The sequence below is a fragment of the Emys orbicularis genome, chromosome 1 (assembly GCF_028017835.1).
Source record: "Emys orbicularis isolate rEmyOrb1 chromosome 1, rEmyOrb1.hap1, whole genome shotgun sequence".
NCBI lineage: Eukaryota > Metazoa > Chordata > Testudines > Emydidae > Emys > Emys orbicularis.
This window is the reverse complement of record NC_088683.1, coordinates 209,284,526-209,301,617: the sequence shown is the minus strand read 5'-3', so window position 1 is coordinate 209,301,617 and position 17,092 is coordinate 209,284,526. Positions and strand designations below refer to the sequence as shown.

The 17,092-nt window shown below is 47.0% G+C and overlaps 1 protein-coding gene across 1 annotated transcript in view; it reads left to right on the top strand.

The window, feature by feature from the left end:
- Nucleotides 1–1,666, top strand: part of WDR4 (WD repeat domain 4) — a 29,302-nt gene extending 27,636 nt beyond the window's left edge. Inside the window, exon 11 of the mRNA XM_065422396.1 lies at nt 1,488–1,666. Coding sequence (XP_065278468.1) covers nt 1,488–1,666 — 179 coding nt within the window. The remainder of the gene's footprint in view (nt 1–1,487) is intronic.
- Nucleotides 1,667–17,092: the final 15,426 nt, after the last annotated feature.

Genomic DNA, 17,092 nt, shown 5'->3' with positions numbered 1-17,092 from the left:
TTCCGTTAAAATCTACCTTTTGAAGGTAGATTTTTGCATCCATTAGAAGGGAATGTGTTTGTAATGCCTGTGTTTTACACAGCTCAGATGTTTCAACGTAGACCCATTTAAAAGCAGGGTCCCGAGTGAGACTGAATAATACAGAACTATAGTGGAAAACAAGTCAATTCTGAGAGTTACTTTCCAGCATAGCTAATTACCATAATGTATTATAGTAGTCCCTGGGTATCTGCAGCTGGGAAAGGAGGACTATTCAGAGCATAGGGATTATTATAGCTAATTAGCGAGAGGAGGCTCAGTTGATGAGCACCTATTTCAGTTGTGTAATTAGTGCTTTTACAGATTATGAAAAAAGGTACTTACCCTACTTGATAAGACAATGAGATTGCTTGTGTCGCTTCCTCCCTTAGACAGCTGGTGATCATGGAATCTGTAAGACCTCTTGTAACCTAAGATTATAGAAGCAGAAATTGAATACTTAAACCTTCAGTTGAATAAACTATTGCCCCTGAAAAGAGATTCTGCAAAACCTTAACATAGTCCAGTCCGGTGGAAATTACAATTGATATGTAGCTTGATTAGTAAGTAAACAATGCCCCTCTTCTTCCAGCCCACACCTGTCTGTTTCTCCTTTTACTTACAGTTAAGGATTTTTTTTAGGTGGGAGAAGGGATGGGGGGGGGGGGGGGGGCGGGAGGAATCACAGATGGGAATTAGACCACCCCCACTAACTGCTTCTAGAAACACAATAACTCTAATCTGTCAGTTTTAGTCTATACTCCCCAGAGTAACTTTCCAATTATCTTCCTTGACTGTTCATGCATTTTACAGGAATGACAGATGAGTCATGCTCTGAGTACATTTAAACAGAATCTTTAAGGATGTACTATAATAGGCTCACAAAGGAGTGGCGGAACTTGCAGGGATCGGTGCTGGGAAGTTTGTGTATGCTTATTTCATAATGTCCTGTCTGAATTTTCTAATGTGTGTTTTTGTGTGTGTTTTTTTAAATGCAGGGAATACCAAACTAAACACAGTACTCTAACTGGAGCCTGTGCAGTGTTTGAGCATTGTGGAATAATTCAGATTCTTTAATGCACTCCAAGGGGGTCTTTAGTGATATTACCAAGACCAAGATTTTCAAGAATAGAAGCCGAGAGTTAGAATTTTTATATGCTCCTTGACCCTCATTGATGTCAGTTTAGCTGTTGGGTGTTCAGTACTCTTGAAAAGTCAGGGAGGCCTAAGTATGGATTTCAAATTCTAACTTTAGGCTGTTGTTAAAAATCTTGGCCTAGGTATGTATGAGTGTAGTAGTGATACTTGTGAGTGCCTCACCACATTTAAACAGAATAAAAATGTTGTGCATTAAGATATCTAGAATTATAGTGCAGGAGTCAGGAATATTTTGTTTAAAATTTCAGTGCAAGAAGTAGTTGAGAATAGTGCTCAAAGCATCCACGTTGTCTTGTTTTTTTCTGCCACAGGTTCTGTTGGGACAGAAAGTTGCTACAGCAGTCTTTACAAGGCCTCATTCGACAACATGGCTATTTATCTACAAAAGAAAGAGGAAAGACTACAGCAGCAGCAGCAGAAGAAAAGAAAAGAGCTGCAGCATGAATCTAATAGACAAACTAAAAAGATCAGAACAAGAGAATCATCCTAACCATTAACTGCACCATTTGCTTGTAACTTCTACAACACTGAAAGAAACCGATCTAGGCCCTGAACTTTTTTTTTTTAAGCAAAGTGAATGCCTGACAAACATCAGCATTCAGTTTGCATGTCAGATAGGGAATGGCTTTAATGAATCAGGTTAATTTTCTTGTAATGACAATATCCTGCTTGCAACAGATATTGTATTTACTGTATATATTGTTCCTTGCCATTTGTTCTATCCCAGCAGTTGGAAAACTTATTGCTGGTAATGCAGTTTTAGTAATCTGAAGCACATTATCTTCATATTGAGATAGTGCTTTACTTGGAGAATGGGATTTCTCTTATCTACTGGACTCCACATATAACCTACTTTGGGGCTGGTTTCCAAAAGAAGAAAGTGTGATAATTAGAAGTTGACACCAAGTATTTTAGTTTTTGTTTTAGACAGTTCGTTTAATATGGCAGCTTATAAAAGGATAATCATAAAAAATTAGTCTCTTGAAAAATTTTTTTTAAATACAATATATAAGGCTGTAACTGGCAGGCCTTTGTCAATTTATTTTTATGCTTAAACTACAGATTTTGTTCTGCATTCTGTGTTAGTACTTAATCCAGCACTATTTACTCAGAGCAGTGCAGGAATAGATTTCACATACTGTAAAGCAGCAAAAGGTGTCAACCAAACCCCAATGCCATGTGAAGAAGACTGGTTTGCTGCATTCTGACTTTTCAGCTTATCTGTAGAAATGGTTTCAGAGGATCCAGTTTAATACTATCTTGTGTGTTCCGCTTTTTGCGACAGAAGTTTCATTTGACGCTAGCTAAGACATAAAAATCTTGACTAACAGTTGAGAGAATCTTATTGCCTTAGTTGTTACTTCATCACATACGTTTATTTAATGGTAGAGGAAAACTATATCTGTATCAGAATACAACTTGACTTCATGGAATACACTGTACTTCAGATGGGATTGTAAAGCTGGGTGTATAAATCTGTATGATCCATTAAAAATATGAGAAACTATGAACTGAAAATCTATCCAGGTACTTATATGGCTCATCACTGTGGGATCTGAGCCTTTTTAGTTAAGTAATAAAACATTGCATGCAACTAATATACAAGAGATTGGTGAGCTACAAAGGAAAACCACTTCAATTTATTTCTAGAATATTATCTGTTAGTCATTAACAAAGCAGAACCCACTACTAATATCCAAACACTTAAAATTGCATTATACTATTGCTCTTATTGTAGGACCCACAGTCAGGATCACTAGGGCCCTTTTGTGCTTATTGCTGTTAAATCAATTTTTTAAAAAGCCCTTTCATGAACACCTCATTTGAGAGTCCCACTTAAGATGGAAGCATTATATGCACTACCACGGAACCAGCAAATATACTAAATTCATCTTCATGATCTAATCTGGATTTTTTTCCATATTGCTTTAGGAGTCTGCCTTGTGCCATGACAAAGCTTCCATTCATGTTGGAGTGTGATGCATCAATGTCATATGTTGGACATTCAGGGAAGGATTGTCCACCTGTTTGTTCAGTGCCCTGTAGAATAGGGCCTTTATCCTGGTTGGGACCTGTGGGTACTATCCTGGTATAAAATGGTTCTATTACTAAACTTCATTGCTATCAGGACTCTGATGAGATATTGCAGGAATGAAGGTAAATGTGCAGCCGATACTCTTAATGGTACATTCTAGTGCTCAATATTCCAAAGTGCTGTACAGTACCTTAGTCAATGCTCATTGTGCCATGTACATAAAGCAGATATTCTCATTTTCAGATTGGACAAACAGCCAGAGGGGTTATGGCTAGAATGAGGAGTCTAACTCCATTATTTGAATCCCTACAGTAAGTGGTCTGATTTTCAGAGGTGCTAAGCACTCACACCTCTCCCTGGCTCCATTACTGAGCTGCAGAATCTCAGTGCATCTGAAAATCAAGCCCCATGTTGGTGCCTGAACATGAATGCAGGGGCTCAGCTGTAGACAATCAAGTTTGAAAGCTTCTTGCCAAGATTAGAATTCCAGAGTTACCTTAACCCTGGTTCATGGAGAGGGTTGTGGGTTTAAGTTCCAGTCCTGTGACTTAGGGTATGTCTACACTACGAGAGTAGTTCGATTTTACTTAAATCGAATATGTGGAATCGATATTACAAAGTCGAACGTGTGTGTCCACACTAAGGACAGTAATTCGACTTTGTGAGTCCACACTAACGGGGCAAGCGTCGACATTGGAAGCGGTGCACTGGGGGCAGCTATCCCACAGTTCCCGCAGTCCCCGCTGCCCATTGGAATTCTGGGTCGAGCCCCCAATGCCTTCTGGGGAAAAAAATGTGTCGAGGGTGCTTTTGGGTAACTGTCGTCATCCAACCGTCACTCCCGCCCTCCCTCCCTGAAAGCGCCGGCGGGAAATCAGTTCGCGCACTTTTCTGGTCAGTGACAGCGCGGATGCCACAGCACTGTGAGCATGGAGCCCGCTGCGACCATCGCTGCAGTTATGGCCGTTGTCAACACCTCGCACCTTATCATCCACCTTTCCCAGAGGCAGATGCTGAGAAATCGGGCGAGGAGGCTACGGCAGCGCGGTGAGGACCTGAAGTCTGAGAGTGGCACAGACCTGTCACAAAGCACGGGACCCCGCGCCGAGGACATCATGGTGGCAATGGGTCATGTTGATGTTGTGGAACGGCGATTCTGGGCCCGGGAAACAAGCACGGACTGGTGGGACCGCATAGTGCTGCAGGTCTGGGATGACTCTCAGTGGCTGCGAAACTTTCAGATGCGGAAGGGGACTTTCCTGGAACTTTGTGAGTTGCTGTCCCCTGCCCTGAAGCGCAATGACACCCGGATGCGAGCAGCCCTGAGTGTCCAGAAGCGAGTAGCCATAGCCCTCTGGAAGCTTGCAACGCCAGACAGCTACCGGTCAGTCGCGAACCACTTTGGCGTGGGCAAATCTACCGTGGGGGTTGTTGTGATGCAAGTAGCCAACGCAATCGTTGAGGTACTGCTGTCAAAGGTAGTGACCCTTGGAAACGTGCAGGTCATCATAGATGGCTTCGCCGCGATGGGATTCCCAAACTGCGGTGGGGCTATAGATGGAACTCACATCCCTATCCTGGGACCGGACCACCAGGCCATCCAGTATATTAACCGAAAGGGCTAATTTTCAATGGTGCTGCAAGCACTGGTGGACCATAGGGGACGTTTTACAAACATCAACGTCGGATGGCCGGGCAAGGTTCATGACACTCGTGTTTTCAGGAACTCTGGTCTGTTTAGACGGCTGCAGGAAGGTATTTACTTCCCGGACCACAAAATAACTGTTGGGGATGTGGAGATGCCTATAGTGATCCTCGGGGACCCAGCCTACCCGCTAATGCCCTGGCTCATGAAGCCCTATACTGGCGCCCTGGACACTGAAAAAGAACTCTTCAACTACCGGCTGAGCAAGTGCAGAATGGTGGTGGAGTGTGCTTTTGGACGTCTCAAGGGGAGATGGAGAACCTTACTGACTCGCTGTGATCTCACCGAAACCAATATCCCCATTGTTATTGCAGCTTGCTGTGTGCTCCACAATCTGTGTGAGAGCAAGGGGGAGACCTTTATGGCGGGGTGGGAGGTTGAGGCAAATAGCCTGGCTGCTGATTACGCCCAGCCAGACAGCCGGGCAATTAGAAGAGCCCAGCGGGACGCGCTGTGCATCGGGGAGGCTTTAAAATCTAGGTTTCTGAGTGAGCAGGGTAACCTGTGACTATTAAGTTTGTTTACAGAGAAGCTGAACCTGCCCCCGTTTCTTTACCCAGTAAATGTTCACTATCATCTCCAGTTACATACCCCATTCACCCCGTTCCCCCCCTTCCAACACATGTTTAAAAATAAAATCACTTGAATTTTGTTAATGAACACCGTCTTCTTTATTACTGTTTTCTCGGTAAAGTGTTGAACCTGGGACGCAGACTGTGGTGGGGAGCGGGTGTAGTGTAGTGATGCAAAGGACGCTTCTAAACTCCAGGAATGACGGGCTCCGCAGTGGTGGACTGGTTGTTTCAACGGAGCCTGACACCCCTCCTGTTCGGGACTCTGTGTGTGGGGGCTAAGTGACTTTGTGGCAGGGGGAGGACGGTTACAGATCCCCTGCTGAGTGGCTCTGTGATCCAGGATAAGGACCGCTGTATAAGATCTCTAACCTTCCTCCCCCGCCACAAAGTCACATAGCCCCCCCCCCACACAGAACATGAAAACCACCTCCCAGACTGACCAGGGTAACTAGTGACTGCAATGTGTGTGTGCTCTGCTGCTGAACCTGCCCCCGCCTCTGTACCCTGGTAAAGGTGACTGTCCTGTCCAATTACCAACCCCCTTCCCCCCCTTCAGACAGACTCTCCTCTAAAAGAACATGATGGAAACAGTAATTAAAAGAAACGTATTTTTTATTAGCAACTACACATGAAACTGGGGGATGAAACTGGGACGGGGGCTTGGGTGAGGCAGGAAGGAAAGGACTTATCAAATTTTGGGGAATGACAGCCTTCTGGTACTTGAGCAGTCTGCAGGGGTGGAGTGAGAGTTTTCACGGACTCTGCCGCCCCTCCTTCTTTGGACTTTGGGCGAGGGGGGTATGGGACTTCGTGGCGGGGGAGGGCGGTTAGAGAGAGACTGCAGCGGGGCTCTGTCCTCCTGCCTCCGGTCCTGCAGAACATCCACAAGGCGCTGGAGCGTGTCCGTTTGCTCCCTCATTAGTCCAAGCAGCGTTTGAGTCGCCTGCTGGTCTTCCTGCTGCCACCTCTCCTCCCGTTCCATGTGTGATCGGTGCATTTGGGACCAGTTCTCCCTCCACTGGGTCTGCTGGGCTGCCTGGGCTCGGGAGCAGCCCATAAGTTCCGAGAACATGTCCTCCCGTGTCCTCTTCTTCCTACGCCTAATCTGTGCTAGCCTCTGGGAGTGTGATGCCAGGGGAGGTTGGGAGACAGTCGCAGCTGTGGGATGGGAAAAAGGGAGTGAATTCCTCAGAAAGATAAATTTTTGGGTGAACAAAGAACATAGTCTTTCTCTGTGAACTAGACCATGCACAGCACCTATCACATGCGCACTCAGGACAAGGTCGAATTTTCGGCCTTCGCATTCAGTGCCTGGGGTCTTGCAGTGCAGATCAGACAAGCGGGACAGGACAGCGGAATTTGGGTAACAGGCTGACATGGTAAGCCGTAGACTTGTGGCTGCTTAAAACTTTAATAATAGCACTGGCCTCCTTTCACGTTCAAAGCAATGCCAGTCCCTGCTGCCAGCAATCCGGCAAGCATGAACTCTGCCCCTGTCCCACCCCCTCACGGCTGTCCCAGGGAAAGATCCCTGTATGCTGCTCCTCTCCCGCCTCCACCGCGTGGCTCTAAACCGCCGGTTACAGTTCTGTAAAGGAACAGGCAAGCAGTCCCAATACTAACATTCCCCTACCTAATTCAAAGCAGGTCACCATGAGCGACATCACTCTGATGAGGATTTCAGAGACGGAGAAAGAACGGATGCTTCGGGAAAGCCTGCAAAGACCAGGGCCGTATGCCGCCATGCTCTGCAAGGCAATGATACCCGAGTACTTGATTGTCTCCTGGCACGGAAACGTTTCCTACTACGGAGGACCCAATAAGGCCGCTCTCCCCAGGAACCTGATGCAAAGGCTTTCCAATTACCTCCAGGAGAGCTTCGTGGAGATGTCCCAGGAGGATTTCTGCTCTATCCCCGGACATATAGACCGGATTTTACTGTAGCTGCACTGGCAGGGACTAAACAGTAGAGCGGCTAGGGCAGAACAATCATGCTAAACCGGACATTGTTAGATTTTTTTTCAGTAGTTGCACTGCCAAGGACTGAAACGTTAAGCGCCTAGGGCAAAGTAATCATGAAAAACCCATTGTTAATATTGTTAATATTCCTGTTCTGTTAAAAATAAATGTTTACATGTTTAAAACACTTACTGACTGATCCTTCCCCTGATTCTGTGTCCGGGTTAACGCCTGGGGACGGTTGGTAGGGGATCTCTGTAAGGGTGATGAAGAGATCCTGGCTGTCGGGGAAATCAGCGTTGTAAGTGCTGTCGACTGCCTCGTCCTCCTCATCTCCTTCCTCATCTTCCCCGTCCACTAACATGTCCGAGGAACCGGCCGTCGACAATATCCCATCCTCAGAGTCCACGGTCAGTGGTGGGGTAGTGGTGGCAGCTGCACCTAGGATGGAATGCAGTGCCTCGTAGAAACGGGATGTCTGGGGCTGGGATCTGGAGCGTCCGTTTGCCTCTTTGGTCTTCTGGTAGCCTTGTCTCAGCTCCTTGATTTTCACGCGGCACTGCGTTGCATCCCGGCTGTATCCTCTCTCTGCCATGGCTTTAGAGATCTTCTCGTAGATCTTTGCATTCTGTCTTTTCGATCGCAGCTCGGAAAGCACGGACTCATCGCCCCACACAGCTATCAGATCCAAGACTTCCCGATCAGTCCATGCTGGGGCCCTCTTTCTATTCTGAGATTGCATGGACATCTCTGCTGGAGAGCTCTGCATCGTTGCCAGTGCTGCTGAGCTCGCCACGATGTCCAAACAGGAAATGAGATTCAAACTGCCCAGACAGGAAAAGGAATTCAAATTTTCCCGGGGCTTTTCCTGTGTGGCTGGTCAGAGCATCCGAGCTCGGACTGCTGTCCAGAGCGTCAACAGAGTGGTGCACTGTGGGATAGCTCCCGGAGCTATTACCGTCGATTTCCATCCACACCTAGCCTAATTCGACATGGCCATGTCGAATTTAGCGCTACTCCCCTCGTTGGGGAGGAGTACAGAAGTCGAATTTAAGAGACCTCTATGTCGAACTAAATAGCTTCGTGGTGTGGACGGGTGCAGAGTTAATTCGATTTAATGGTGCTAAATTCGACAAACTCCTAGTGTAGACCAGGCCTTACTGTATTTCATAATGTTTTTAGTGTCAGTGCTATAGTTATTGGTGCTGTCACTCCTATTGACCAGCCTGTGATGGATAGAAGCTGCTATCTCTGAATACTGATATGTAATAATGGTGTCAATATTGTAAGTGACATGGTCAGTGAGGTAAAGTTAACTCTGGTAGCTTATTGGAATTTCCTGTAGGACTGTTGAGCTAACTTCATAGGGGCTGTGGGAAAAGCAGACAGGAAAGCAACACAACTAGATCTAGGTAAGGAAAGGATCCCCCCAGCACAAATGTGAAAGGCAGTGGAGTAAGCTGTTGGCTTCAAGGATCCGGTCTTCAAAGAAGATGCAAGCTTGTTTAGCCAGGCTAGGAGCCTGGAGATCAAAAACACTAAAGAGTTAAGTGCTTCCAGGCGGGAAGGAGTGTCCTCACTTGTCAGAAGCTTCTAGGGAGACATATTGACAAAGAGATTCCCTGTGGAGAGAGTCAAAAGGAGGTGGGCCTTCCCAGACTCAGGGAATGGTAGTCCTTGGGGGAAAGTTAGCCACGCATTCAGTCTGTTTGGATGTTTTCTCTTCAAGGCTTTTGTTCTAAGGCTATGCTTTAAGGAGGTGGTCTGGTCTGTAAATTAACCACTGTCATTGCTCTCACAGAGAACTGCAAGGTCTAAGCCTAAGCCAAGTCTGCTGCAGTAATCACTGTTGGCCCAGGCCCTGGGTGGAGTCCTCTTGTACTATGTGGGAAGGTTGTGAGATTCCACCTGGAGCCAGGTGATGGTGAGGGGCCCAGGACCTGAAGGGGTGCACTTGCTGTGATCAGAAGGTGTCAGTGGTGAAGTGTGTCCAATAACTAACCACTGCCTGAGTCAGACTCTGGCCTTAATTCCCCCTTTCGGTTATTTGAAGTTCCATTAATCAAAGATTTTTGCACCGTTTTTACAAACATGAACTCAAAACAACTAGTACTTTCAGGAGGATGTAAATTTTTGGAGAGGAAACGAGACTGTATATTACAGAATCAAGCAGAATGTATGGGGACTAAAGCTCTAAGAGAGAAGTGTTACTGTTTCATGTACTGCATGCTGTATAATAACATGAAAGGATTTCATGCTTGTAAACCTACACTGGCTACGTAAGTAAACTATTTACAGAGCTACTGCAACTGCGGCTAACATTCTAGCTATATGCAGACAGGCTCGCTTCCTGGTGCCTCCTTCACTCCTGCAACATGTTCTCCTCCCTCCGTTTTCCATGCTGGTTGCTACAGTTATGCTCTTTCTAAAGGATTGAAGATTTGGTAACATAAGGAGTTCCTAAAGTCAGAAGGGAAGATGGATTCTTTTCACCTATATTTAACATAAAGGGATTCAAATTTGACATTTCCAAAGCATCTATTTTTTCAGTTCTTGTAAAGTGCCTAAGTGACCCTAGCTCTATCTGATATCCTGGTGCAAACACAAGCTCTTCCAGGGGGAGGGATAGCTCAGTGGTTTGAGCATTGGCCTGCTAAACCCAGGGTTCAATTCTTGTGGGGGCCATTTAGGGATCTGGGGCAAAAAATCTGTCTGGGGATTGGTCCTGCTTTGAGCAGGGGGTTGGACTAGATGACCTCCTGAGGTGCCTTCCAACCCTGATATTCTATGAATAGTTGGAATCTAACATGGGTCACTGTAAGAAGAGATTAATGAAAAACTTGCATTGTGATACAACTTGATATTTGTAGTGACTAATGGCAAATGATTCAGCTACACAAACGTTTGGTGTGCCTGCATATTTTCTGTCCTCTATTTCATCTTGTTTCTTTCTCTATCGATCTCTAGACCGCACTCATCACCTTCGTATCTGAACTACTTTAGCATGTTAAACTTGGGTGATTGATTTTGTTTCCATCTTGGCTTAGAATGCTTGGACTAAAGCATAATTTAATGCCCAACATAAATAGGGGCATGCCAAGTATGGCATAGTTTTCTAACAGAACCATTAATCCGCATGAAGCATTAAAATGGCTTTTTACAGCTAAATATACCAGTACTGCACTACTTCATTCTATATTCCAGCCCCTCTGTCTTCTTATGTGCTGATAGTTATGATAGTGGTTTATTTTGATTAAGTTCTTGCATTTTTGTACTCAACTAGAAACTTTCCCACAAAACTGTAGTTCAGTTCCTGTATTTATACTATGTTAATCGTGAATGTAGCATGGATCGCTGTTCTCAAGTATATAGAAAAAAATCAAATACAGAAGAGGCAAAGCGGGACTTACTAGAGCATATATTGATCCCAACGATCCTTTCAACACAAGATTGACTTCTGTAGACAGTTGCAGGACTAACTCCAACATATTAAAGGCAAACCTGCCCCAGAACTCCAAACTCTGGAGTGTTTGAAATTTAGGTCTACATTTCACAGCTGAAACATCCAAAAATGGGGAGGGGGTAAAATGGGGGCCCAGCCAGACCCCCAATGCTGATCCTGCGTTCACCCATCCCAGAACTACAGGGGACTGTGCCCTGTAGGGGGAACTAAGACCCATATGGGTGCCTTCTCTCATTCCTCCATGTGACCTTGGGGAAAAACTGCAGGGAGGAGCCCGCCAGAGACTGAAGCTGACACAGCAGCTGCAGAAACAGCTAAAGCAGAGATCCACAGACTGATATCAGTTGTTTTGACAGGACATCCTCTCTTCAGTGACGATTGGCTATTTGCCCCACTTATCCCCGCCTCTTTCAGTCTCTTTGGCTTAGCTTCATTTCACCTGCCCCTTCTGTGTTCCCCTTCTCCTGTCCCCCCCTCTTCTTTGCCCTGTCCCTGTTCCCTTTCTGTTTAGTGCATCTCCTCCTTACGAAGTCTCACCCAAATAAATAGTGGCATTTAGTTGTTTGCTGGCTATCACTCTGCTTGTATATCTCCTTCCCTGGCCACACCCCTTTGTGAGCTCTGTGGAGTAGGGACTACTTATTACTCAGTTTGTGCAGTGTTTAGCACCATGGGACCCTGTTTCTTGGTTAGTCCCTAGACACTACAGTAATAACTATTACAACTTGTCAACTTCACAGGGGAAAGGGGATTTTTCTGTCCCATTTACAAGTCTGGAGCCATTATTTGTCTGTCTCCAAGTTACAAAAGAGGCTTACATTGAAAACTCATGGAGTATTTATAAATATCTGGAAGGAAAAAGCTGAAGAAATACCAAGTCTGACTTATTTTCCTTTGCATTTTAAAATAAAATGTACATTTTTGGCAAGCTCTTCAGAGATCACGTAAGCATTGAAACACTCTACAGAGGTTCCCAAACTTTTCTTATTGCGTACCCCCTTCCAGGTCTACCTAGTACCACCTGCCTATGTATCCCTACCCTTCTCACGGATACTGTGTGTTCTTAGCACTACCTGTCTTTCGCCATTGGTCCATATTTCACTGTTACATACAGATATCGTTATAGTGCAACATATACAACCAAAAAACCCCAACTAAGTTCTGAGCTCAGTTAGACTGGACAGTTGCTGGGAAACCAAACCTGTGCTGTAAGGTTATTGAAGGCTCTCTATGTCAGCATCTCTGTATCTGTGTTCTCACGGGTACATCTTGAAGTAAGTTAACTACCGTATTTTATATAACAAATTCCCAGAGTTTTAAAGCTTCATCTGAGTAGCCTATTATGAAAATGCAATAAATAAAATAAAGCCACCATTATGCAATTTCTCCCACATCCCCTCCTCCCCCAACCCAGTGATGTCTTGCATAACCCCAGGGGTACGCATACCAGTTTGGGAACTCCTGCTGCACATGGTTTCATGGAATTGTGGCCTTTCCAAAAAAAAAAAAAAAGGCAATATAATATGATTCTTTCCGGCTCGAGCAAGCAGGACCTTATAGTAACCCGTTTTAGAAGACCCTTTTTTTTATATATAGCAAAGTTTAGGAAAATTAAAAAATCAATAGGGCCTTTTAAAAAAAAAAAAGGTCACCGGGGCAATCTATTTGCTCTAATACCGTGGCTCTCAAACTTTTTTGCTGATGATCCCTGTCACATAGCAAGTCTCTGAGTGCGACCCCCTTTATAAATTAAAAACACTTTTTAAATATTTAACACTATTATAAATGCTGGAGGCCAAGTAGGGGTTGGGGGTGGCGGCGGACAGCTTCTGACCACACCCTCCCCCATGTAATAACCTCATGCCCCCCTGAGGGGTCACAACCCCCAGTTTGAACCCCTGCTCTAAAACCAAGATGACAAAAAGTCATAAGTTTTGCTCACTTTTCTATAGAAGCTTTAATGTGAGAGGCTGACCTGCAGGGGTAAATCATGCATACCTTACTCATGCATGTAGTTTCACTGCTGTCAACATGACTACTGGTACGTGCCAGGCAAGAAGAATTTGACCTGAGGTACGTTGTGACAGACTGACAATATACTCAAATATCCTGAATGAAATTTTAAGTTAAAACCTTACCGAATTAGGGGTAATACCTTAGATGTATAGTGTATTAGAAATGCAATTTTTTAAATGTACTATTGTGAGATAGTGTGGAATCTCTTTAGCAGAAGACAAGATGAATGCAATCTCATTCAGGGCATTTTGGAACAATACATGTGAAGTGGATTTTTCTAGAAAGTACCTTGAAATGAGGGGAATGCAAAACCTTTTGATGGTATGCTCTGGGGAGGGAGACCCATTGTGTACTAATTACCTGCTTGGGAAAACTCTAGATCAAAGAACCCTGATTTGTATAAAGGGTGGACTGTGCTTGGTCTGAGCTGAAGCTGTGATGAACTTGTAACCACACTGAATTGCCTGGTGTGGCGTTTGAAGGACTGCTCCTGCCAGAATCCATGTTAGGATGGGGGTGCATCTAGGTTCTTTTATTGTTTTTAATGATCTCTCTGTAGTGCTTTTTACCTTATGTATAAAGTAGGCTTGTTTAGAAAGACGTGGGTGGTACTGGTGTCTGTTGACAATCCTGGTTATTCTCTGAAGAGAAAGTAAGCAAGTGTCCTTGGGCAAGCTGTCTGTGCTGGGAAATACACAGTGAAGGCAGGGAACTGTGCAACCTAGGACTACCCACCCTGGTCACACAGGAGACACACACACAGGTCTCAACCCGGAAAGGCAATGTTTGGAGAGCTGGAAGCCAAGAGCAAGTGCTCTTGCTGAACCACTGAGGGGAAATACAGCTGCAGTTGTCCTGACCTGTGACCGTAGGTATTTTATAGATAGATAGGGGAAAAAACAGGTAGAGAGGTTTAGGCTCAAAGCTACCAAGGAACTTAGGTGTTGCTATGCCTAACTTTGAGGTTGCTGGTTTCAGAGTAGCAGCCGTGTTAGTCTGTATCCGCAAAAATAACAGGAGTACTTGTGGCACCTTAGAGACTAACAAATTTATTAGAGCATAAGCTTTCGTGGGCTACAACCCACTTCTTCGGATGCATATAGAGTGAAACAATATTGAGGAGATATATATACACACATACAGAGAGCATGAACAGGTGGGAGTTGTCTTACCAGACTTGGTAAGCTTATGCTCTAATAAATTTGTTAGTCTCTAAGGTGCCACAAGTACTCCTGTTATTTTTGAGGTTGCTAGCCATCTAGTGGAATGTGCAAAACCTGAGTTAGGTGCCTACTATAACGTATGGGGAAAGATAGGTGCTTAAGAATGGGACCCACAAAAGCCAGCAAACTAGGCAGGGATCTGCTTTACATAGCCAGTAGCACATGCTGAAGAGGGATTTGTCCTAAGCTCCACTCCTCATTGTTAAGCACCCTAAACCTGGGCTGGAGGAAGATGCCGTCTCTGCTTAGGATCCACAGATAAGAGCCCTTTCTTGCAATGAGGAGACTAAACCGTTTCTTGCAAGAACAGCAGTGGCACACACCTTGCCCCACACAAGATGGGGGAGGAAGAGAAGGACTCCCTTATAACCTTTTGCTCACCCTGCTTTAATCCCCCTTCTGCCATTTGGGGAGAGGATTTGAACATGGTCTTCCTGGCAGAGTGCCCTAGAGACTGTACAGTCACTCACTCTTTTGGCCAATGCATATTTAAATTATATACAGTAGAACAGCTTCAGACAGGAGAGCATGAGAGAACCACTTTAGAATATCCTGTAGCCCAGTGCCTAGGACATCCATGCTGACTGCCTAAGCTGTTTGGGGGAAACCCATCTCAGCGATCGCTGCAAGATTTGCAAGTCGTTTAAGCCTCGGCCCAAGAGAGAAAGGGACACTAGGCTCCAGGCTACTCTGATGGAGTTGGCCCTGACCCCGGCTCCGGCGCTCAGCTACGAGTCAGCACTGTGCACCGCGGTGTTGGTGTGCGGTGACCCTTCGGCACCATCGACTAGTCGGCACCACTCCCCATCCATGGGGCACGCCAAGAAGGCTAGGAAGAGCTGATTGTGGAGCAGCTGTTACCGACGGTACCAGTCCTTCACGTCAGGATCGCGGTCCCGTGGTCAGCATCGCTCCTGGCGCCGCCGCTTCTCCCGGTCCAGGGGCAGCGGCAGGTCGTATGTCAGTCCGGCCTCCCTTCGCAGTTGTCCATTGATGCGCCAGGCCAGCCAGGCCGAACAGCCAGCTCTGCCGGTGCTACAGCAGGTGCAGTGGCACCTGGCCCCGTGGCACCAGTGGGCACCGTGACCCCCGATGCAGCCCCCTAGTGGGGGCTCGCTCTGTGACCGGAGCCTCAGAAGGACCATCTGCCTCCCTCTCCAGACCTCCACGGAAGGATTCGGTGGGACGTACGTCCTCGGCACTGTGCCCGGAGACCCTCTGGTGCTGGTGGACTCACAAAGTACCGCGCCAGCCTCCTCGCCCTCCCCGGTTGAGGCGATTGCAGCCCCTCCTCCTTCCGTCCCGCAGGAGGACTTTAGGGTCCACCAAGAACTCTTAAAAAGGGTGGCATCAAGCATCCACCTCCAAGCAGAGGAGATGGAGGAGCCCTCGGCCTCCCTGTTTAATGTGCTGACCTCCTCGGCACCGGGCAGGGTGGCCTTGCCTCTCCACGAAGGGGTGGCGAAAATTTCAAATGCCCTGTGGCAAATCCTGGCCTCATTGGCCCCCATCTCTAAGAGTGCAGAACGCAATTATTTTGTACCCGCCAAGGGGCATGAATACTTATACACCCACCCTGCTCCTAACTCCCTGGTGGTCAAATCGGTCAATCACAGGGAACAGTAGGGCCAGCCAGCCCCTACCCCAAAAAATAAAGATTCAAGGAGGCTGGACTCATTTGGAAGAAAAATTTATTCGTCCTCGAGCTTCCAGTTACGGGTGGCGAACCACCAGGCTCTCCTGGGCCAGTATGAGTTCAATCTGTGGGGCTCCCTGCCCAAGTTCGAGGACACCCTCCATGATCGTGACAGGAAGGAGTTCAAAGCACTAGTGGAGGAGGGCACAGCGGCTGCCAGGGTAACCCTGCAGGCAGTTTCAGATGCAGCGGACATGGCCGCAAGGTCCATGGCCTCGGCGGTGTCCATGAGAAGGGCGTCATGACTCCTGCTCTCGGGGCTGTCCAGCGAAGCGCAGACCTCCCTGCAGGACCTCCCGTTTGATGGCAAAGCTCTGTTTGCGGAACAAACGGATACAAAACTGCATGGCCTGAAAGACTCCCGCACGACCCTCCAGACTCTGGGTCTCTGTGTTCCGGCTCCAACTAAACCTAAGTTCAAGCCGCAGCAGACTCCCGCTCAGGCCACCCAGTCAAAATACAAGACCGCTTATAAGAAGTCGCGGGACTATAAGAGGTGCCCACAGAGGCAGTCTCGGCCTGCCCCCCAGCCTGGGTCCTCCAAGGGCAAGCAAGCGGAAAAAAGGCGGTTTTGATGGGACGCCCTGCCAGTTCTCATCAGGGATCCACCCTCAATAAAGCTTCCCTTCTCCATTCGGTTGTGTGCTTTTCTCCTGGAGTGGTTGCGGCTGACCTTGGACTGATGGGTCCTCAACACCATCTCCCGGGGCTACACTCTCCAGTTTACTTCCTCCCTGCCCAACCACCCCCCGCCCCCATCCCTTCTGGGGGACCCCTCGCATGAGGCTCTGCTCGAGCAGGAGGTGGGGCGGCTCCTGGACCTAGGAGTGGTGGAAGTGGTATCGGAGGAGTTCAAAGGCAAGGGGTACTACTCCCGCTATTTCCTTATCCCTAAGGACAAAGGGGGGCTCAGGCCCATCTTGGACCTGCGAGGCCTGAACCAGTACATGGTGAAGCTCAAGTTCCGCATGGTCTCCCTGGCCTCCATCATCCCCTCCCTGGATCCCGGGGACTGGTATGCCGCCCTCGATCTGCAGGACGCGTACTTCCACATTCATATATTCGAGGGGCACAGACGCTTCCTCCGTTTCACAGTGGGGCAGGAGCACTACCAATTTACGGTCCTCCTGTTTGGCCTGTCCACTACCCCCAGGGTATTCACAAAATGTATGTCCGTGGTGGCGGCCTACCTCAGGTGCTGGGGGGTCCAGATCTTCCCCTATCTGGAAGGCTGGTTGGTCAAA